The 22,428-nt window shown below is 40.2% G+C and overlaps 1 protein-coding gene across 2 annotated transcripts; it reads right to left on the minus strand.

Annotated features, from left to right (window-relative positions):
* Positions 1–1,372: 1,372 nt before the first annotated feature.
* On the minus strand, positions 1,373–22,030 carry ripk1l (receptor (TNFRSF)-interacting serine-threonine kinase 1, like). 2 transcript variants are annotated; one of them, XM_017717632.2, is made up of 12 exons: positions 21,862–22,030; positions 20,477–20,508; positions 20,220–20,384; positions 15,072–15,225; positions 14,587–14,724; positions 11,647–11,884; positions 10,663–10,812; positions 10,186–10,262; positions 8,464–8,539; positions 5,925–6,533; positions 5,059–5,205; positions 1,373–3,569 (listed from the first exon to the last, which is right to left on the minus strand). In XM_017717632.2, the coding sequence occupies exons 3-12, from the start codon at positions 20,375–20,377 to the stop codon at positions 3,274–3,276; spliced, it is 2,043 nt and encodes a 680-aa protein (XP_017573121.2). In that variant the 5' UTR covers positions 20,378–20,384; positions 20,477–20,508; positions 21,862–22,030; the 3' UTR covers positions 1,373–3,273. The 2 variants fall into 2 exon arrangements, with proteins under 2 accessions (XP_017573121.2, XP_017573120.2); XM_017717631.2 differs by having other exon boundaries at positions 20,220–20,387.
* Between the last annotated feature and the right edge of the window lie 398 nt (positions 22,031–22,428).

The following is a 22,428-nucleotide window of genomic DNA, read 5'->3' on the forward strand; positions in this document are numbered from 1 at the left end:
ACACTCATTCCTGCCACATCCTAATCTGATTTGTAATTTACAAGAAGCTACCATATAAATATATATATATATATATACACACACACACACACACACACACACACACACACAATACATTCTGTCCTTAACTAAACACATAACACAAATGATATTAAAGTGTTTTTTTGGCCAGTTATTAATAACATATTTTTTTTATTTTAACACAAAACATCTTAAAACAGGAAGCCACGAAACAAAGCTTGTGTTGAAAGTGTGTTGCTGTTCGCTACATCACATTTTGGAGTATATTGATCAGAATGGTTCCCAGTGGTGGTGATAGGAGCCAGACATCTAAAGAGTTAACTGCTGCTAAAGCTTCAACACAGTAGGTTACTACACAAAATGGTTATGAATACACTGCCTGATGCCCGAGATATTGTTTTAGGATCATTTATGGAGGAGTGTTTGGCCTAAAATGCTTTTTTTAAAACCCATTCCTGGTGGAGAGGTGCATGCAGGGCTTTGGGAGGCAAAACAATTCCCAAAGAATTTTTTTGTACTGTATCACTTTTTTTACCATCATCAACAGACGACGACATCAGTGTGATCGGGATAACTTACAAGGCGAAGTCTTAAAGTACAGGTTGGTCTTTTACCTGCAAGTTAAAAAAGAAGATAAAACAGACAAAAATCTATTTTAACATTTTTAGCTTTCAAGTATTTATTTATTTATTGATTTATGTATGCATGTATGTATGTATTGAAGGGCCCGAATCATGGAAAACCACATTTTCCTTGCCTTTTTTTAAAGGCTGATGCAGTATGTAAACACAGTTGAAGTGTCACCCCCTTCACTTAAGTCCACATAGTTCATATACAGAAACTAAGCTGTGCGTTTTCAAATGACTGTTTTTGTGATGTCACCAAAACCAACATATTTACTTCTATCTACCTATTCAGCCTATAGACGTTTAGCCCCGCCCACTCACACTGAGCGTTTCAGCCTGGACTGGCTTTTTGATTCAGGCACAATAAAGGGGAACATATCAGAATAGAGCTCATTTACACGTAACAGTCTTAAAGCCACAGTAACAGAAACAGCCTGTTTAATTCTAAGAAATAAATGGAGGTTGGAAAATGGTCATGAAAAAATAAATTACACATGTTTTTGGTAGATACTATTGCACAAACTTTGTAAGTGAACCAGGAGGGGAAAGAAATTAAATGCAAGAAAGACGTAGGATATGGGCTCTTCAGTATTAGCCATGTTCTGCACTCTTTCAGACTTTTTTACCTTGATTTAGTTCTCCTAAAAACATATATAAGTATAGGCAAAATAAAACTTCACAGTATGCCCTTATTACAGCATGCGCAAATAAAAAAAAGACACGTATTTTATTTTCATATTTTTAATATCTTTCAGAATTAAGAAAGAAACTGAGATGGGTATAAAAACCATGATTTTTCCCAAAGCGATTCTGTGCTATTTAAAATAAAAAATGAGGTCAATAAAAGGTACAATCAGAGAATCCACTGATTTTACATGAAACAATGCTTTACAAACATGATTTACTAAAAAATTAACTCATTACATTCTGCATGGCAGATGACACATCTGGTCATAATAAGGGAATGAAAGAGGTCATCACTTATCTTCGCCACCTATTGGCGTTCATCACATGTGGCTCATCACAGCCAAAACACGGTCGGCACAAGGACATGATCGACGTAACACTTCATCTACCAGGCAACCACAAAGATAACGGTAAGGAGGCAGTGCTACAGCAGCACGTTCAGACATCCTTCAAGGACGTGCTGTTGTAGTCCTAGGATGACAACCTTGACCCTCCAGCAACACCAGACTGGTCCTCATCACTCCATCTCCACTCCAGCGTCTCCTTTCAGAGAAAATTAAGGACTTAGTACGTGCTGAGACTAGGTTGCTCCCTCAGTCGATTGCTGCCAGCCCACAGGTGGCTCGGAAAAGTGCCGGGCAACTCCTCTCCCAAAACCCTGCCCCACTGTTCGCCCATCCAAGCTGTCCAGCGGGACACTTTGGCCATTTAAATGGTTGGAATTACCACAGTGATGGTGCCGTCCACATCCTTCATTACCACTGGAAGCAGCTAACAAGGAGCACCCAGCTGTCGATTCATGTTCATCACAGATCAACGGAGAAGAGAGAACCCCTCCCCTGCACTCAGAGAGAGGGAACAGTACTGAAGTTCTGAAAACCAGGATACATTTCACCATAATGTCCCAGTGCTGTATAGTAGCCAGTGGCAAGGATACAAGAAACAAGGCTCTAATACTTCTAATTTAGTTACAGTGTCCAGCAAAACCTCCAAACATTGTGACCAGAAAACATCACTTATTGTTTCTATATGCTGCAGTACTCAATGTTCACTTAGCAATAAGGCTTTTAAAGCTGGACAGTTAATTAAAAACCATCAAGTCGATATGTTTTTCTTACTGAAACCTGGGTAGGCAGAAATGACAGTGTTGATCTCAGTGAGGCAGCCCCACCTAATTACTGTTCCTAGAGTCCACAAGAATTGAAAATCAGGTTCTGTGGAAGCTCCAAGTTTACACAAACGAAAGATACCGCCCTAAAGAGTGACATAATCGGCTTAAAATGGGCCTTTTGGATGAAAGACCCCCTTAATTCAAGTACCACGAGTCAGGCTGAGAATCTGAAGGCAAGCTGTGCAAATTAAGATCATAAAGCATTCTAATGAAATTAGAGGTAAAGTGCACAAGAAGGGAAAGAGGCTAAGAAATAATATACATTAAAACTCAGAGCAAGAAGGAGGTGAGAAGGAAGCCACAGAGAGGCCAATTTATTTTACATATATGGCTGCTGTCGAAACAAAAACCTCTCTAGTGTCTCTAGTTGCTTTTTCGGTTTCCAGTTTTTGGACATAACATTAAAAGTAAAGTATGTTTTTGGAGACACTGGGTTTTGTTTCAACAGCAGAAATACATATGTGTGTGTGTGTGTGTGTGTGTGTAGGTGATGGAAAACCCTTGCTGCCATTCATTGTTCTCCGGCTCATGCAACCAAAATCCTGAACGTGACGCTCTACTGAACGCCGTAGGTGAGCTAAACACAGGGTGCTGGACCACTGACAGCCTGATTATGTTTGATTAGATGCTGATGACTGGCCAGTACTATTCTAGATCAACAGCAGACAGGAATACAGAAGCATATTTTTAAACAAAACCCTGTCCTAACTCCTAATGACCACCAGACCTTCACCATAAGGCATTAATAGCATCCCCAGAAGTTAAGTTTTAAGGAACTGTGCTGTCTTTTGATTTGAGCAGCAACCTGAGGAGGACATCGCCTTTGACGCATTTATCCAGAGCTCGGCACAGCTTTCCCACGGTGCAGCCATGAAGGCCCTCCTTCATCTTCCAGCGCTCCAGCATCTGATGGACCTTCTCGGCCAGGCCGTCGCGGGCGTAGTCGTGCTCGATCGCGTCCATTTCCACCTCCGTAAGGCCCAGCTTCCTGGCACAGGCCTTCCACTTCCCACCCATGTTCTCCCGAACCAGCTCCAGATGTTCCTCAGTAACAGTGTGGTCCTCTAAACATGGTCAACACAGAGATCAGTAGGAGAGAGAGAGGAACAGTAGCACGGCAGAATACAGGCTGGGCAGATCTATTAATAGAGATGTCCTGTTACAGATAATGTCGATTATCGGCCGGCGCTGACCAATCTGATCATTTTCTTTTCACAAATAAAACAGCTGCACAATTTAGGTGAATTATGCTGAGCTGTCGATTAATAACACAGTAATATCATATGTGCCATTCTGGACTGACATGTTTTGTTTTTTAGAGATAGAGCATGGAGGTTTACGTGCTGGCGGCACTACAGTTATAGTACTTTACAATTTAATCCGTTAAATTCTAGGGGTCTGTACACAGCAGTACTCATAACTACAGAACTTCTTGGTGTCCTAATAAGTACTTAATCATTTGTAGTAGTTAATGAATAACTGCAAGTAGCTACTGAATATTTTTTTTGTAATTTCTTACTCATTTATAATGATTACTGAATAATTTGTTGTAGTTACTGAATAATCCTAAGTGGATACTGAATCATTTATAGTGCCACTGATTAATTCATAGTAGATACTAATGGTAGTTAGTGAATAACTACAGACATTTCTTAAAATGTATAGTACTTTCTGTATAAGTTACAGTACTTAAAAATTCATACTATTTATTGAATATTTATTGATGGTTCTTAATGTATAGAATTTTCTGAATAAGTATAGTAGTTATAGTAGTTACAAAATAATTCAAATTAATGAGTAAATTCATAACAGATGCTGAATATTTATATTTAAATATTTATTTTAGTTTCTTAAAATGCATAGTACTTTCTGAATAAGGTATAATACTTAATACTTACTACACAGTATTTATTGAACAGTTCATAGGAGTTACTAAATAATTCAAAATAGTTAATGAATAATTCATAGCAGATACTGAATATTTATAGATGTTTCTTAAAATGTACTTTCTGAATAAGTTATAGTAATACTTCTTAGATAGTATTTATTGAATAGTTCATAGTGGTTACTAAATAATGAAATATAGTTAATGAATAATTCCTAGTGAACACTGAATTATTTATAGTTGCTTAACAATTCAAAGTAAATACTAAATAAATTCATACCAGTTCCTGAATTAAGGCATAGCAGTTACTGAATAATTGATGGTATTTTCTGAATAATTCATAGCTCCTATTGAATAATTCATAGTAGTTATGGTACAATTAATGAATTACTGAATAATTCATTGTAGTTGCTGCATAATGCACAGTAGGTATGGAAATGCTAAGGTAGGTAAAACAATCAGTGCCAGTTAGTATAACTGCAGATGCCTAATGCTAACTAGACCACATCAGGCTGCATTAGACATTAATCATGTTAGTCTTTTGGTTTAAAGTGTCCCTGAATCCACCCTCAGTGGGTTTTATCCAGCATACGATGCTAGTAAACAACTATCCTTGAGATGAGGATTAGCAACGTAGAAGAAATCCACACTGTGCTAAAAGGGCTTACCGTATTTCAACAGCAGCTCTTTATACTTGCTGCAGGCTGATGAGCTGGACACTGAGCTGAGAGAATTGTTTTCAGAACTACGAAAAGTCATCATGTTGTTGTTCCCAATTTGGATCCCGCTGGCTTGAGTGATGTACAATGATGGGACTACAGAAACACAATGTTAAACAGCAGAAATTAAAAAACAGCTCAGAACACCCAGAACTAATTCATTCATAGTAGTTACCAAATAATTATAAACATGTCTTAAAATTTATAGTTCCTTCTGTATAAGTTACAGTGCTTACAAATACCACTATTTACTGAATATTTATAGAAGGTTCTTAAAATGTATAGGATGTTCTGAATAAGTACAGTAGTTGCTAAATAATTCAAAGTAGTTAACGATTAATTTAAAATAGATACTGAATATTTATACATGTTTCTTAAAATGTTTAGCACTTTCTGAGTAAGTTATAGTACTTAATGCTTATACAGAATATTTATGGAATAGTTCATAGTAGTTACTAAATAACTCAAAGTAGTTCATGAATAGTAAATGTGCATTAAATTGTGCTGAAGTCTGTTAACTTCTTTCATTTGACCCCTGGTGGCCAATCTTTTGCATATGACTGCAATGTCGCAGTAAATGACATTTACGGTATTTAGCAGATGCTCTTATATAGAGACACTAACAATTTGATCATTTTTACACAGAAAGCCAAAGGTGGTGTTAGGAGTCTTGTCCAAGGACTCTTATTGGGATAGTGTAGGGTGCTTACCCATTGAACCCCAGTCTACAGCGTAGAAGGCAGAGGTGTTCCCCACTACACTATACCAACCATAAGACTGACCTGATAGAAAATCAGTTACGTGTAAGTCAGTACCTGTTTCTGGCTGTGGGCACATCACAGGTGTGCTGACTAATGCAGCACTTGATTCCAGAGGGGCCGATTCTGACATCGGGTAATGCGTCCCCTCCGGCCATGACTGCAAGCGGTTGTACGGTGGCTGCTGATGCTTGTAGCGCTCGTAGTGCTGCGGATTGGGCCCGGACATCTGACTCTCATAATCTGGCCTGACTTGACCGTCAAAATGATCCAAGCCTGAGGTCTGCCACCGTGGGTCCTCTGGCGCATTCGGGCAAGGGCTTGGTTTGGTCCAAGACTGGACAGAGGAGGACACTTGCTGGGGAATGTCTCCACACCACCTGTTATTGGCCATGGGCTGAGAGGCTGGAATGGGAGTGGGGTTGCTGTATGGGCTGAGATCAGGAGGCTCTACGCGGCTGTAACTGCCCCATTTGTGGTAGTTGAGCTCCTGGGCTAGTTTCTGCTCCAGGTTGGCAGGGCTGATTGGAGATGCGTCCATTTGTAGGCTCTCCGAGGGCAGGAAGCTGAGATCCTCGATACTGGCCTCCACCGGCCCAAGCTCCGAACTTCGGAGAGGGGTTGGTGAGTCTGTGCATGGAGGCTGATAGGATGAGAGCTCTGGTCCTGAATGGAAATTTAACATTGATTATTATTAATCATAACTGAATCAGGTGGATTTTTCCTGTTTCCTTTTTTTTACCTTGTAATTGAATATTTGTGTGTTATCTGCCAAAATTGATTATTACTTATTTTTACATTCCCAATTTCCAATCTCTCTTTGTCCGTCTGAATTAAAGCGGCTGTTCTTGTTACTTCAAGACTGATATATGTAAACATGCTCTGTTCTGATTGGCTGCACTGTATTGTGCCCCACTCAAAAGGCATTCCAGACTGAAATACTTTTTAGAACCACTAATGTGCGTTAAATTATATTTTTGACATGTCACGCACCCATTTTAGTTTATGAATATGTTCAGTTAAACATGTCTAGTTAAAGTTAAGTCATTTATCTTGGCTTACAATTAAAATTCTTTGTAATGAACGCAGATAAAAATATCCTAATTTAAAAGCGCACGTCACCCTTGCTTTTTTTAAAATAAGGATTTTGAAGTAATACAGCCCATATATGGAAACTAAGCTGCAAAAATAGCCCATTTTCAAGTCATTTTTTCTATGATTTCACAACAACCAACTTAGTCAGCCTACAGCAGTTCAGCTCCAGCCATTTACACAGAAGTTACAAGGAGTGTTTCAACATGGACTGCTTGGACAACCAGTCAGAACAGAGCTGATTTGAAGTCTTACATCTGAACTGATACATTTGTCTATGTTTTGACGTGATGCCCAGTCTTGTGATACAATATTTAAGCTTAGGGCTGGGCAATTAATTGAAAAGTAATCAAAACCGACAGTCAGAACCTCTAACCGATGTAATCTTGCCCATGTGCCCGGTTATTTAGATTTTAGTTCAATTCTGTTGACCCTTTCCCTTTCTTTGTGTTCATGTACAGTCCCTGTTAAACGCACTACGGTCACGTGACTACGCCATGTCCAGTCTGCGTATATATACACATGGAAGCTAAGGCTACATTCACACAGCAGATAAAAAGTGTCCCAAATTTCATTTTCTCACCAAATCTGTTGGCTGTTTGGCTGTTTTTTAGCTGAAATTATGATGAATATCGAGTTGGACTGACGTAAAAGCCGTGGGGATTCCATCTGGCTGATGAGACGTTTTACATTAAGATGTGCAGAGTATACTTAGGGTACAAACCTTATCGGTGAACTATCAGTAAACCAAACAAACAAACAAAACCTATTAATTAATCGCAATCAAGGTAAAATATTAAATTAATCATGATATTGATTTGAGGTCATATCGCCCGGCACTATTTAAGCTTTTGCTTGTTGTTAGCACAAGCCTTAAGGCCCATTCCTGTTGCTTTCACAAATGGATAAACACACAAAATTTTTCAGGATTTCGCATGAAATTGGAAAGTACTAATAAAGCTGTAACTGGCCATGTCTTTGAATGTGTGTGCATTCTCTGTATGGCCATATTTGTGACAACTTTCTAAGGCCTGTCTATGTTCCTTTTATAAATGGGATAATGAATAAGATTTGTCTGAATTTCAACTACAGCATCACAGAATACCTCATATGTTGGTCCAAAACATAATTCTTGTACGGATATTATGATATTGTACGGATGACTGGATTTTATACCAAAAGATCATTTATTTTCAGTATTTATCCTCTAATTTGAAAACCCCAGCTGAGTCAACATTTAGTGATGAATTGCCAAAAATTGTAATCAAATCCTGTTACATTAACCTAAGTTTTTTGACTAGTAACGTAACTTTTTCCAAAGATATGAAGTTTTGTTACTCCAGTGATGATTAAAGCAAATTCATCTTGTAGCCCAAGTCCAGGGAAAACATGTCTGACAATGACTGAACATCAGCAGTGAGCTGGCAGTTAACAATGACTGTTTGTGTTCATGTACAAAGTGCGCTGTCATGTAATACTGTTGCTAATTAAGAAAGCTGAGCACCTGCATTAGCAACTGCCGGCTCCACTGATATGAACTTCATCTTCTCTACCAGCTCTGAGGGGCCCTCATATAAATCCTGCATAAAAATAAAAATGAATGAATAAGATCATTAAACAAATAATACTGAAAAATAGTATGCTTTGTAATCATACAAAAATATTGGTCTATTAAACTTTATTTAAATTCAAAGGATAATTTTGCAATTCAACATCTAAACATTTTATACTAACCAACTATCTATTTTGGACATCTGAAGAAAAATGTGTACCTCTAAAATAGTAACTTTACAAGAGAGGGCAAAAACACCCTTTACTTTTAATGTAAGCCAATGGAAAGAGTTTCTTTCTAAGCAATTCTGGTGCATTTTTTGCTTCATTCACCATGACACACTAAAGAACAGCTGTCATCACAAAACACGGAAATACATGTTTTTCTTTGGAGTGCAATGATACACTCATTTCAAATCTGATGCCTACAATACATTGCAAAAAAGTTGGGACGGGAGCTTGTTTACTGCTGTGTTACATTGTTTTTCTTTTTAACAACACGTTTTAGCCATTCTTCCATTATTCAAGTCTTCAGCTGTGCAACTGTACAGGGTCTTCATCGTCATATTCTGCTTCACAATGGACCATGTTTTCAGTGGGAGACAGGCAGGTCAGTCTAGCGTCTATACTCTCTGATTACACAGCCATGCTGATGTAACATGTGCAGAACATGCCTCGGCATCATGCTGAAATAAGCATAAGCTGCATATGTTGTTCTTTCCGTAACAGATGTGCAAGTTACCCATTAATTCCCACTCCAACAATACGACAGATGGTGGATTTTGAACTTTATGCTGGTAACAATCTGCATGGCCCACAGAATTTAATGTCTATTATTTCCATAAACAATCTGAAAGGTGGATTCGTCAGATCACAATACACATTTGCACATAGCATCAGTCAATTTTAGATAAGCTTGAGCCTGGAGAAGTAGCATTTCTGATTATCGTTGGCTGTGCATACTACAGTCTCAGCTTGCATTTTGGGCTGCAGCCACAACCCGTGTTTATTGACAATGGTTTATCAAAATGTCCTGAAACCATGCAGTGATATCCATCACAGAAACAGTGCCATCTGAGGGATCGAAGGTCATCCAGCTGTGGTATTTGGCCTTGCCTTTCATGCATAGAGATTCTCTGGATTCCCTGAATCTTCTGCCGATATTCTGTACTGTAGATGATGAAATATCTGAAATCTTTGCAAAGACTCATTGAGTAACGTTGTTCTTAACCTGCTGAATTATTCACTGATGCATTTCTTGGCAAAGAAAGAAAAAGGCCTCAACCCATCCTTGCTCACACAGAACTAGGCCTTTGCTCTTTTATACCCAAGCATGAAGGTTTAATCACCTGTTTAAGATTTTTGTGGAATGTGTTGCAGGCATCCATTTCAGAATGAGCGTATATTTGCAACTTTAAGATTTTTAGAACTCAGATTTGTACATCATAAGGCTTATAACATAGTAACTAACAACGTGGACTACAAAGCAAACTGAGTTTTTAGTTGTCCAGACCATATAAGGGGTTAAAACTATTCTATAGCTTTAAAATCATAGATAGAATGTAATACTTCCCAGACAAAATAAGTCAAGGTGCTGGGGCACAACTTCTAACAAATAAAGCTGGAGCATTTAAGACTTTTCACAAACAGATATGCTGACTAAAACAACTGATACCATGAGACCATGCAAATCCCTCTCAACGTCTGCTTCAAGCTTTTTCTTGTAGAACGGCAAAAAAGACTCGTAGCTTTCTGTAGTGATAAAAAGAGAGAGAAAGAGAGAGTTTGTGCGAGTTCATCTCCTGAGTAGCATAAGGTACAAATCAAAGCCTTGCTGTTCAACAGATTCAAGCTACCTGCTCCTCATGAGATGATCTGTGTTTCCTGACTCAGGAGTTACAGTCAAAAATATATTTATACCATTTTAATATCGATATATATTGTACTGCTTTAAACTTAGATCTTAAAGAGTTACATGTGTTATGTGACAGTGTGAATAATGTCCATCCTGGTATCGGACAATGCATGACCTCATATTTAATTTAATGCCTATAATGAAAAGCAAAACTAATTTTGTGCACTCTTTCCATGATCCGTCCATATATAAAAATAAGAATGTATTTTCAGCTCTTTAAAACTGTTACACACACACCTTTAAATGAGGGTCTTTTTTGAGGTTCCTGGTCCCAGCACGCTTTCATAAGGCTGATGATCTCGGGAGGTGCATCATCATGGATAAGGCTCTCATCAGGACGGTCTCCCTGACGTACACACTGACAAATCTGATCTTCACTTCTGGCATCTGAAAAGAATGTGTTGAATTAAAAGAATTAAAAAAACAGTAAAAGTTCACTCCAAACGGAACCACAGCTGTAGTTAAGACAAACACTGACACTTGTTGTCTTATTGTTTTTATTGTCTACTCTCCACTTCTCCAGCCACATTTCTATCTTCAGCGTATTTAAACCGAATTCTGAATTGTCAAACTAACCCAATTGAATTTTATGATACTTTTATTTATATACATTTGTTTATTTATGATAGATTTATATATTTGTACCACTTTATTTTGATATATTTATCTGTTACTGACACATACTCAAATACTTCTAAGTACAGGCAGGCCATGCTGCTGATAGTAGGCTCAGATACAATCTCCATCAGCATCTAGTGCTGTACCAGTCAGCAGTAGTTTTAGCTCATTAGCTCATCTGAGGCAGTCTGTGTTATGTTACTCCTCCAAAACAAACAAAAAACTCTTTTTCGGCTATGTTTTCATAATAAAACGTCTTCCTCTGCGCTATGCTAATTTTTGACAACACCGGTGTTGTCACCTAAAAAGTTAAGCACCTATATCTACAATCATTTTAGCCAGAGTGCTTTGCTGAGAATAAAATTAGGTGGAAATCACATCCCTAACATTTATTCTACATTATTTGGATTTATATGTATACCACTTTATTTTCATGTTTTTACCCCCAAACTCAGGCTAACTGTTAAACTGCGGTTATTTTCCACACCGTTACCTGAAAAAGAGGATTCTGTTACCAGCACAGGTTGAGTAGGAAGTGTGCAAAACATACATGAACATCTACAATGTGTTGTATTACTCAGAGAGCCATGTGTGGTCACTCACTCTCATACGGCTCCTGACCGGTCAGGATGACCCAGACGACGATGGCGAAGCTGTAGACATCGGACTTTTCGGTGGAGCGCGTGTGAATGCTCTGCAGGTGCTCTGGAGCCATGTAGCAGAGCGTTCCGGCCGTGCGCACCGACGTCTTTCTGCCCACACCCTTACGACTCTGCCTGCGAGACTCGTCTCTGGTCAGTTTGCTCCACGTCTGATGAGTGGCCAGTCCCAGGTCTGCAATCTGGCCCAAAAGACAGACACACACTAAACCCTCCACACTCTTAAAATGCACTGTGATTAGAAATACAGCAGTAAAAATGCACCCACACACTGATCTGAGAGTAAATATTCGACTGCACTGACTTCAGAATGTTAGTCATTACATTTAAATATGATAATATTCAATTATGTAGGCACTCGGTTTAGGGTTACTGCGCTATTGTCAAATATGACAATTCAAAACATTTTAATGTATAGCTTTCGGTTGTCTATATTCCACAGTGTACCCAGTTTCTTCAGTAACATTCCTGCATTCACTGTACAAAATCAAAACACAATGAAAACTGGGATTTTATGATGCATTCAATTGTTTCCTAAAGAACTGTGTTGTAAGATGTTGTTTGCTTCAGTGTTGGGGAAAGTCACCAATTTAGCAGAAGGAAGTGTTACTATGCTATAATAATAATAATAATAATAATAATAATAATAATAATGTAATTGTTGATCTTTGGTATTATTTTGATATATCTGTATCACATTTATATTACATTATTCTATTATTGAATACATTAATACATGTAATGCAATTGTGAATTTTTACACCCTACTTGAAAAGAAATGTTTCAACTTATTTTTATTATTTATATTGTGCTTTAAAGAAAACAAATGCTAATGTTTCTCTGTGCTGTGCATAGAGAATTATGTTTATTGTCTTAAGTGAGTGAAAAAACTCGGTTCCTCTCTCAGTTCTCTTCAGGGAGAATCTGCGATGTTAGGTTCCTAAAGCACCAATCACTGCTGTATAGCTATTTGGATTAGGTCTGATTAGGTATTAAAATACAAATACTTTGGTAATTCTATGAGAAAAAAGTAGGGTTAATACTTTAGTAACACTATGGTAAAAAGCATGGCAAATACTTTGGTTATTAAATACTAAAAAAGCATGGTAAAAGTATTGTAAATACTTTTGTTATACTATAGTAAGAAGTATGGTAAAAACTTTACAATACTATGGTAAAAACATGGTAAATACTTTGGTTACACTATGGTGAAAAGTGTGGTAAAAAACTAATAATACTGTGGTAAAAATGATAGAAAATACTTTGGCTATACTACAGTACACAGTATGGTAAATACTTTTAGGATACTAAGGTAAAAAAGTACAGTATACTCTTTAATAATACTATGGTATGGATGGCAGAACGAAGGCTTGTGAAGCTTTGAGGCTTTTCCAATGTCCATACATTATAAGCTGCTTCAGATAAATCACCAACACATATTATTAATGCAGGCTTGCTGTTCGATGTGCACAGATACGAATCTGATAAATGGCTTGAAATGAATTTCATTCACTTTTCAAAGTGTGACAATAAATACCTGAATGAGTCAATATTCTAGTCATGGTGATAAAATAGCATTTAACTGTTTTGGGATTTGCCATAAAATCCCAGCCCCAATTGACTGGTACAGTATAACAAAATGTGACAATCAGGTGATCAATGGAAATGATCACTATTTTTATTTATTTGTTGTGATCAATGTATTTGCCTCATTTTTTATTCTTTTGCAGTGTGGGTTTAAAGTCCCAGGAACACAGTTTATATTAAATATGTTTGCATAATACTAAAATGAAGTGTTATATTGAACATCCAACAGTCTAAAAAATGATAGAATATGATAAAATACAGAATTATAAGGGCAGTCGTGGGCTGGAGGTTAGGGATCCAGCCTTGTGACCGGAAGGTCGCCGGTTCGATCCCCAGGGCCGACAGTCCATGACTGAGATGTCCTTGAGCAAGACACCTAACCCCCATCTGCTCCCTGGGCACCGTGGATTGGGCTGCCCACCACTCTGGTCAAGTGTGCTCACTGCCCCCTAGTGTGTATGTGGTGTTTCACTTCACAGATGGGTTAAATGCAGAGGTGAAATTCCCCCGTTGTGGGACTAATAAGGGTCACTTAATCTTAATCTAATCTTACTTATAATGACATGGTTTAAAAACTGCTTATCTTTCTGAGAACTTTTTGAAAAGCGTACATGACTGATGGGCCTGAGGCCAGAGCTCCCAGCCTGGAACATCACTGAAGCAGAGAAAAATGGACTGTGTTGTATGCCGTGCACTTTCAAGCCTTCATATGCCATAATTTGCTAATCACAAACCTTTATTATCTGATTTTCATGTATTTTTATGAGTATTCAAATAATTTGAGAATTCTGTCACATGCTTAGCATAAAAGCATACGCAGTGACAGTCTTATCACAAATGGGTCACTGTTTTAACACAAGATAAAAGCCAGCAATTATATATATCTAATTCATAGATTAAGAGACCCTTATTAGTCCCACAACGGGGAAATTTCACCTCCACAACCTGCAGCGAAACGTGCAGTGAAACACGACATACACACTAGTGAACACACACACTAGAGGGCAGCGAGCACACTTGCCCAGAGAGGTGGGCAGCCCTATCCACAGTGCCCAGGGAGCAGTTAGGTTAGGTGTCTTGCTCAAGGGCACCTCAGTCACATACTGTCATCTCAGGGGATTAAACCAGTGACCTCCTGGTCACAAGGCTGGCTCCCTAACTTCCAGCCCATGACTGCCCCCAAAGTATGCCAGAAGTGGAATTTATTTATTTCGATCTAAATATTCAGAAAGAAAGGAAAGAAAAGCCTGCCCATCCATAAAACCCGATACTGATTACATTTCAGACATTACTATACCTTTATATGGAAATGCTCGTCAACTAAGATGTTCTCCGGCTTCAGATCCTTGTGAATGATCTGGTTGTTTGTTAGATAAGCCATTCCCTCCAGGATCTCCAGAATTATCCTTCCTTTGACGGATGTTGGAACAGGGACCTAACAATATTAAAAAGAGCGGTTCTAAAATGTAGGAATGATGGAACAAAGAAAGCTGCTTTGGCATAATTGTGGAGAGGACATACACTTATTAGCCACCGCCGTTAATAAGCAACATACAAACCCAACTCCAGAAAAGTTGGGACAGTGGGTAAAATTACAAATAAAAACAGTAAACTGTCTTTTACAGGCATTTGGCTGAAAACAGCATAAAGAAGAAAGCTGCGGGCCGATTCAGAAGTACTGCAGGAAACCATAACATTGTGCAATACTGTGTCACTCCTGCAATGAAGAGCAGCTGGAAACCCCTGACATTTAACTATACACGAGAAGTATGGTGCTCTCACCCTTTCCAGCAACGCAAGCAGGTTTCCCTTAGGGATGAGCTCCATCACCAGAGAGTAATATCCGTCCTCCAGGATGACCCCCAGCAGCTTGACCACACGTTCATGGTTTAGACGGCTCATCAGACTGCCCTCCTCCAGCAGAGACTGCTTCTGCCTTCACACATATAAAACAACACTTTGTTAAATGCGTAATGTTTCATATATGCCAGCTGTTTCCTACTTTCCGACTGTTTCTTATGTTAACTTAATTATTACATGTACAAAGGCACTGGCTGGTATCCCCTTAGCAACAGGTTGGCAACAGCTTAGCAACCACCTGGGATAACATAGCAACAGCCTAACAACACTGTAGCGACCACCTGGGATACCACAGCAACAGCACGGCAAAACCTTAGAAACTAGACGAGATTCCACCGCAACGGCAACCACCCAGGATAACATAGTAACACCTTAGCAACCACCTGTGTTAACTTAGTAACACTTTATCAATCACCTGGGATAACATAGTAACACCTTAGCAACCACCTGGGATTCAACAGAATCGCTTTGTCAAGCCAACTTAAGGTTTACTCATGAACCTTTTAGTTGACTATGTTAGTAGTTTCTTAATTATATAATTACATAAATACATATGAAATGTCAATTGAATACATATAACATATCTAAGGGATGACTTAGTTTTTAATATTGTACTTAAAAAATATCCATAATATTGTCTGAAGTGTAATATATTAAACTTAATGTACTACCCAGTTCAAAAACGTGAACCTAGATCAGCATAAAAACATCAGTTAACCTGCTTATTTGTCATAGTGAGTAAGTGACACTATATATACACACTGTGCAAACAAAAGTTTGCTTATACAGCTTTTATCAGCGGTCAAGGGAATTAACAGAGAGTTTGTTCCTCTTTGCTGCAGTAACGACCTCTACTCTTCTGGGAAGGCGTTACGCTACATGGAACATTGCTGTGAGGAACAAGAGCATCAGTGAGGTCAAGTACTGATGTTGGATGGTCAGTTCTGGAGCTCCATCACTCCTGAGAGAGTCCAGTGCTGGGGGACTTTACACCCCTCTAGCTGACTCTTGGCATTGCGCATGGTAACCTTAGGTTCATGTGTAGCTATTCTAGAGCGTCCCTTTCTACTGGTCAATGTTTTTCTATAGAGATTGTTTAAGCTTTGTGCAACTGAACGCCTGTGTTTGCAATGGGTGCAACTTAAAATTAGTATTTACTAATCAGGAGGGGTGTTCAAGCCTAGTTCTCTAGTGGAAGCTGATTTTTCATTATTAGTTGCCATTCATATGGTCGTATGCAAAAGTTTAGGCATCCTGGTCAAATACACGTTTTTGTTGATTTTCTAAGGGAAAATAGGCGAATACATCCTCTGGTCCAAAATAACTTGAGATAAATCATTAGTCATTAGTTAAGCTCCATTAAAAGTCAAGAACGTTTTTCCCTTCTCCTGTAAAGTTGCCTTTCTGGAGGTTTTGCTCTGACAATGATGATACTAACACCGTCTAAGTTTCAAAACATACCGGTCACTCCTCAGTCCATTCAGGGACACTAAAAAAAAATAAAAACAACACACTTTGTTCTGACCATTTTTGTGATGTCACAGAAAACAAACCATTTACCCGATATACATTTACATATATCAAGGTATTGAGCCTATGCAAAGTGATTCAGCAAAGAAGGAGGCACAACGCAAGGCAGCCAATCAGAACAGAGCTCATTTACATATACCAGTCTTAAAAGCACAATTTTATTCTAAGGGACAAAGAGAGGCTAGAAACGTAATACATGAGGCCACACAAACATTAGGAATGGACCTCAAGGAGAAAGATAAGAGGAAACACAAACAGAAGATATGGGCTCTTAAAGTTTTGAATACGCCTTTAAAACAATGCAAAACAAAGTGTGTGGAAGAGTAGGACCGCTGAAACTGGACTTCCCTCGAGCTTTGCTGGAAACTCCTAACCGCATTATGTCTGGCATTTTAATCGGAATGCTTCTCAGAGCAGGAGGCCCTGTGACGCAGATGATGTAATATAGTCGACGGGCTGCTGTTTCGCCTTTTTGCTGACATTTTGTTCCCCTATCACATGAATGATCCAGACGCCGTGCTATTATCTGTTTGAGGAACCGCGAGAAACCACAGCAGCTGAGCTTTTACAGCCTGTGAAAGAAAAACAGGGAAGCACAGATGCACATAAAAGCACACGCAGCGCAAAGCTCTTAACGTTGCTGACTGCTGTAAGAAACAATTTCTCATGGTGTTTGTGTTGACAATAAACAAGACGGAGCATCTTCACACCGTAGAAACACTCAAGACGCTCAGTGATGATCAGCTGAAAGCAGCTGCGCTTCTTCCCAGCGTTGTCATTAGTAAAGCCAGCGTCATGTGACAAAACGCCTGCCTTCACACGCTGTTTGGCGAGTGTGATCAGAGTATATGTAAGAAAAACAAACCAAAATCAATGAGGTGTACATCACAGGTGATGAACAGCGCCTGGACGATAAAGTGCGTTAATACAAGTGAGGATCGTCTGCAGCAATAAAGAACTGCCGCATGTGAACTTTACACAATCTTACCCCACAGCTTCTCCATTATGATGCTGTTTGGACCACTTGGTCCCACTTTATTTTAAGTGTCTCTAATAACTGTGTAGTTACACATGAACATATGCAACAAAACTGTATCTACTGATGATTTAGTCACTGTTACAGATGGATTACAACAGTACAGCCTATGTAATTACACGTGTATCAACTTCAGCTTTGTCTCATGTAATTACACAAGTGTATCTTCTACACAGGAACTTTCCTGCAGTGCAGTGTTAAAGTTACACTGGGCAGTTCCTCTGTAATTGTTATGGGTACAGTGTAATAATGGAGGGGTAGTCTAGACGTTGCTTTGGGGGGAAATGCAGCACATTTAACTAAAGTTATAAGAGTTACATGTTAATATAAGGGGGCGTCTGCTGTTCTGTCACATTACAGAAGGGTTTAAAGCTGAAAGTGGTTACAGTGTCACAGCACTAGCACCATAAACGCTGGATACATGTTAGGAAAGCTGGCAGATAGAGTCTAAGTGATGCCTCGATGTTGGGACCGTTTAAACCCTGTGTGTCAAACACAAGGCCCACGGTTGAGATCAAGCCCTCGACGCAATCCTATCCGGCCCGCAGAAGTATTTTAATTTTCTGTTAACACTAGCCTGATTTACAATGCGCTGCACTACAGTCCCCAGCATGCAGACTGAATAAAACACTGGCTGGCTAGAGAGGCTTGGGGCTGAAAAGCAGACTACGGACTGTATGCAGTAGACTCTCTAACGGGGGAAGAGCTTCAGGGCCCACAGAAGGGAGCTGTGCCAGATGACAGTTTAAGTTAGAGCTGAGGTTCACTCTTGTATGTATATGGAGGGTTGTGTAAGACGGCCCAATGGAAGGTTGTGTAAGAGGGCCCTGTAAGGAGGAAAAGTCTGATAAGAGTCAGACCAGACCAGCGAAGGCCTTTTCCTTCCTTCCCCAAAAACTCAGCAGCTGAAGACATTACACATTTTCTTTAAGAGATTAGATCCTAGACAGCTATTAGTGCAAACAGTACAGTTAATATTAGAGTTACTTATAAATATCCAGACCCTGGGCCAAACACAGAACTTCTGGCTGAGTCAATGCACTGCAATGTTATGTGTATGTTATGCCGACTCGCCTACCTCTATGGGGCAGCGGTTACATCTCAGTTCTATGCAATTCCACACCAGTCGTGCCACCAAACCCACTAGCTGCATTTCAGCTGCAGGTCAACTGATATAAACACTGTATTGTGTTTGTAATATAAATTGTCAGCAGCTCAGAAACTGAGCCCGTCTTAATGAACTTGCAGCAATGAAGGGATGCCAGGGGTCGAGTTCAAGCAGATCAGGCAGGTTCAAGACTGAGCTCCTGGGGACGTTTACATTTTGGATATTTCATCTAATATTTCAAGGTCTACTACAAGTGCCTATGTTTTATTGTATTTAAAGAACTGTGATACTGTAAAATATCAAGCGCAGTGATAACCCCAGCTGTAGTACTGCAAGGACACTCTTTACAGCACCATGTGCAGTTTTTCATTATTTAGGATGGTTTAATATATCGCTGCTGTCAGAACAAAACCTTTTATTTCCAAACAAGGAGAAGGAAAAATGCTCTTAACGTTTAAATAAAGAATTTGTTTTTTTCGAAAGCAATTTTTGTTTCTCCATTCATCATGAAATTTTGACACAAAATAAAGGGCAACTGCCTTTTTCAAATGATGTCAGAAAACGAAAAATGACAAAAACGGACACATGAGGTAATATATGCTATATTTCTTCATTACTGGCTCTGGTTAAAATCAAGGTAGGTCGAGGATTCGTGCATCACTAAACTTGACCGAGGAGGCCAAACTTTTGCATACAACCGTATTTAAATGACCGCAATATTCAATAATACAAAGGATGAGTGATACTTTTTTGATCCCACAACTGGGGAAATTCCACCTCCGCATTTAACCCATCCGTGAAGTGAAACACCACATACACACTAGTGAACACACACACACGAGGGGGCAGTGAGCACACTTGCCCGGAGCAGTGGGCAGCCCTATCCACGGCACCCAGGGAGCAGATGGGGGTTAGGTGTCTTGCTCAAGGACACCTCAGTCATGGACTGTCGGCCCTGGGGATCGAACCGGCAACCTTCCGGTCACAAGGCCAGATCCCTAACCTCCAGCCCACGACTGCCCCAATAGTGACAATCTTGGCTGTAGTAATTACCTGTATTTGTCCCTCAGGGGCAACGTGTGTGTGATTGCATAAGTCTATGTCTGGGTGTTTCCTGCCTTCAGCCCAATGAGGGCTGGGATAGGATCCAACACACCCCGGTGACCCAGAAGGATAAGCGGCTTTGATAATGTGTGTGTGTGTGTGTGTGTGCGCCTGCGTAGCAACTCTTAACAAACATCAACTAGGCTGCCTCACCGCGGCAGTACGTAAAGCCTCTATTCCCTTTGTTTCTTGGCGAAGTCTGGCTTGTTGTTCGGACCCGTTTGCCCTGCCTCCTCTGCAATGTATATTTTGCCTATTTTGCAATAAGAACTCAGCTCGTCCTAATACTCACTCGTTCCGAGGTGGTCCCGTGTACACAGTCTTCAGCACCACGTGGCCCAGGGTTATGTGGTAGCACAGGTAAACTTCCCCAAAGCCTCCATAATCCAGCCGCTCCTTTCTGATCAGATCCGACGACTTCATGACGTCCAAGCTCGGTGCTGTAGCCATGCTTTCACTGCTTAAGAACAGAGGTGGGTCTTTAATCCGCTATACCATTCAAACGGAGTCATTCAGAGTGGTCTGATGGGAAATCGCAGAGAAACTTACCGACTCAGACTCAGTCAACTCAGTCGCAACATCTGCAACACAAATACAGCCATTTCATTTACTGTCCAAGACCACCAGCGACCCTATGCATGTCTTCTTTATACAGTCTTTATATGTGACGCTGATGATGGTGAAACAGTGTCTGAAAACGTACGCTGTCTTTAGGGACTATTTAGCCTTATAACACCCTGCATGTGTCTCTCCACCATGAATGGACTGTCAAAAATGCATCTTCCTACCACCACCACTGTGAACAGTTCTCACTCTCCCTGTAGAAACAACGCTGTTTACAACCCCACAATTTATTTATATTATTTAAAAAGCGCTAGAATTTGCATGTGATAATGAGATATTAATTCCTTATGTGCCTATTTTCATTCTGTTAGACTGGCGACAGCATCTGTTTATCACTGATTGTAGATCAAATGGACGACTTAAGGCTAAAGCAAGACGAAGATAACACCATCATAATATACAGAGGTAGGCATGTGTATGGAATATATACATAAATATTTCGCTGCTGTCGTAACAAAACCTTGTATCTCCATTTTTGTCGTTTTTCAGTTTTCGACATAATTTGAAAATGTCTACTGCCCTTTACATTGTGTGTGAATTTTATGACGAATGGACCAAAACAAACGGCCCAAAATGACTTGGAAAAACGTCTGGTTCCATTGACTTGCATTAAAAGTACAGCAGGTTTTTTCCTTCTCCTGTGAAGTTCTCATTTTGGAGATACAACGTTTTCTTACTTGAATATAGTTTTCCAGTTGAATTCTATTTAAAGCTCAAGGAAACCAACTGTAAAAAAAGACCCTCATCACTCTGTTGTTATCAAACTGGTACTTTCACAGGTATTTGAAGTTACAGGCCCAGTATCTGGCTGTGTAACTTCAGATAAACGAGACCTCTTGTGAGGACTTAAGCAGGGTCCACTGAGGAAGTGGTAACCACACCAGGCGCGAGCAACACCACATCCTCAAAGCACTTTGAGGAGCTCCTGAGATCAATGACACGAACAGGGAGCTATTAAAAACCCCGAATACTCCACACGTATCTACAGTGACCGGGGGGAGGCCAAACGACCCCGCATGGAGGCTGAAAATCACGCCGTAGCGTTGCTCAAGTTTCCTTCCTTCTCGCCTGCTTCTGGAATTTTCCCGTTCCACCTTAAGTGGGGCTGCAGTTGCGTTCTGGCGCCTCGGGCGCTTCAGGCGGCGGCGTGTAACCGCAGCACTATTTAAGGTGGAACGGAGAAATTCGAACAACAAGTTGGCGAATAAGGGGCCGACCTGCTTCGTTCGAATCTCTAAGGTCCAATATGAACCAAATAGGCGCCTTCTGGCCAAAAACGTGTATAAAAAGCTCAAAATCGGGCCACTTACCTGCTTCACATCGCGCGCTCAGTTCCCGAGGAAGGACTTCTGTTCCGGTATCGCATCGCAAGTGAAAGTAGAAGACGTTCCGAGCAGACCGAGCAAATCAACACCAGAGCACAGGATGAACGGAACGAAGAGCGACTAAACGCGCGTCTGACTCCAATCCCAGACCCCCGGCTGCCCCCCCCCGGAGCCCAGCCCCGGTCAGTGTGAGGTGGACGGACAGGAGCTCTTCCTGGTGTCTCTGTAGCTCTGTCAGGCTGAGTGTGAGCTGGGTGTGAGTGAGTGAGTGTGAGCTGAGTGTGAGCTGGGTGTGAGTGAGTGAGTGTGAGCTGAGTGTGAGCTGAGTGTGAGTTGGGTGTGAGTGAGTGAGTGTGAGCTGAGTGTGAGTTGGGTGTGAGTGAGCTGAGTGTGAGCTGAGTGTGAGTTGGGTGTGAGTGAGCTGAGTGTGAGCTGGGTGTGAGCTGAGTGTGAGCTGGGTGTGAGCTGAGTGTGAGTTGGGTGTGAGTGAGCTGAGTGTGAGCTGAGTGTGAGTTGGGTGTGAGTGAGCTGAGTGTGAGCTGAGTGTGAGCT

The sequence above is a fragment of the Pygocentrus nattereri genome, chromosome 2 (assembly GCF_015220715.1).
Source record: "Pygocentrus nattereri isolate fPygNat1 chromosome 2, fPygNat1.pri, whole genome shotgun sequence".
NCBI classification, from domain to species: domain Eukaryota; kingdom Metazoa; phylum Chordata; class Actinopteri; order Characiformes; family Serrasalmidae; genus Pygocentrus; species Pygocentrus nattereri.

What these genes read in the sequence shown, in the direction of transcription:
- ripk1l (XM_017717632.2), bottom strand. Translation starts at nt 20,377, where the DNA reads ATGGCTACAGCACCGAGCTTGGACGTCATGAAGTCGTCGGATCTGATC. An exon ending in AAAAAGACCCTCATTTAAAG is followed by an intron (nt 10,263 to 10,662) that starts GTGTGTGTGTAA and finishes TTATCACTACAG; the next exon opens with AAAGCTACGAGTCTTTTTTG. An exon ending in GCCGGCAGTTGCTAATGCAG is followed by an intron (nt 6,534 to 8,463) that starts GTGCTCAGCTTT and finishes ATTTCCATTCAG; the next exon opens with GACCAGAGCTCTCATCCTAT.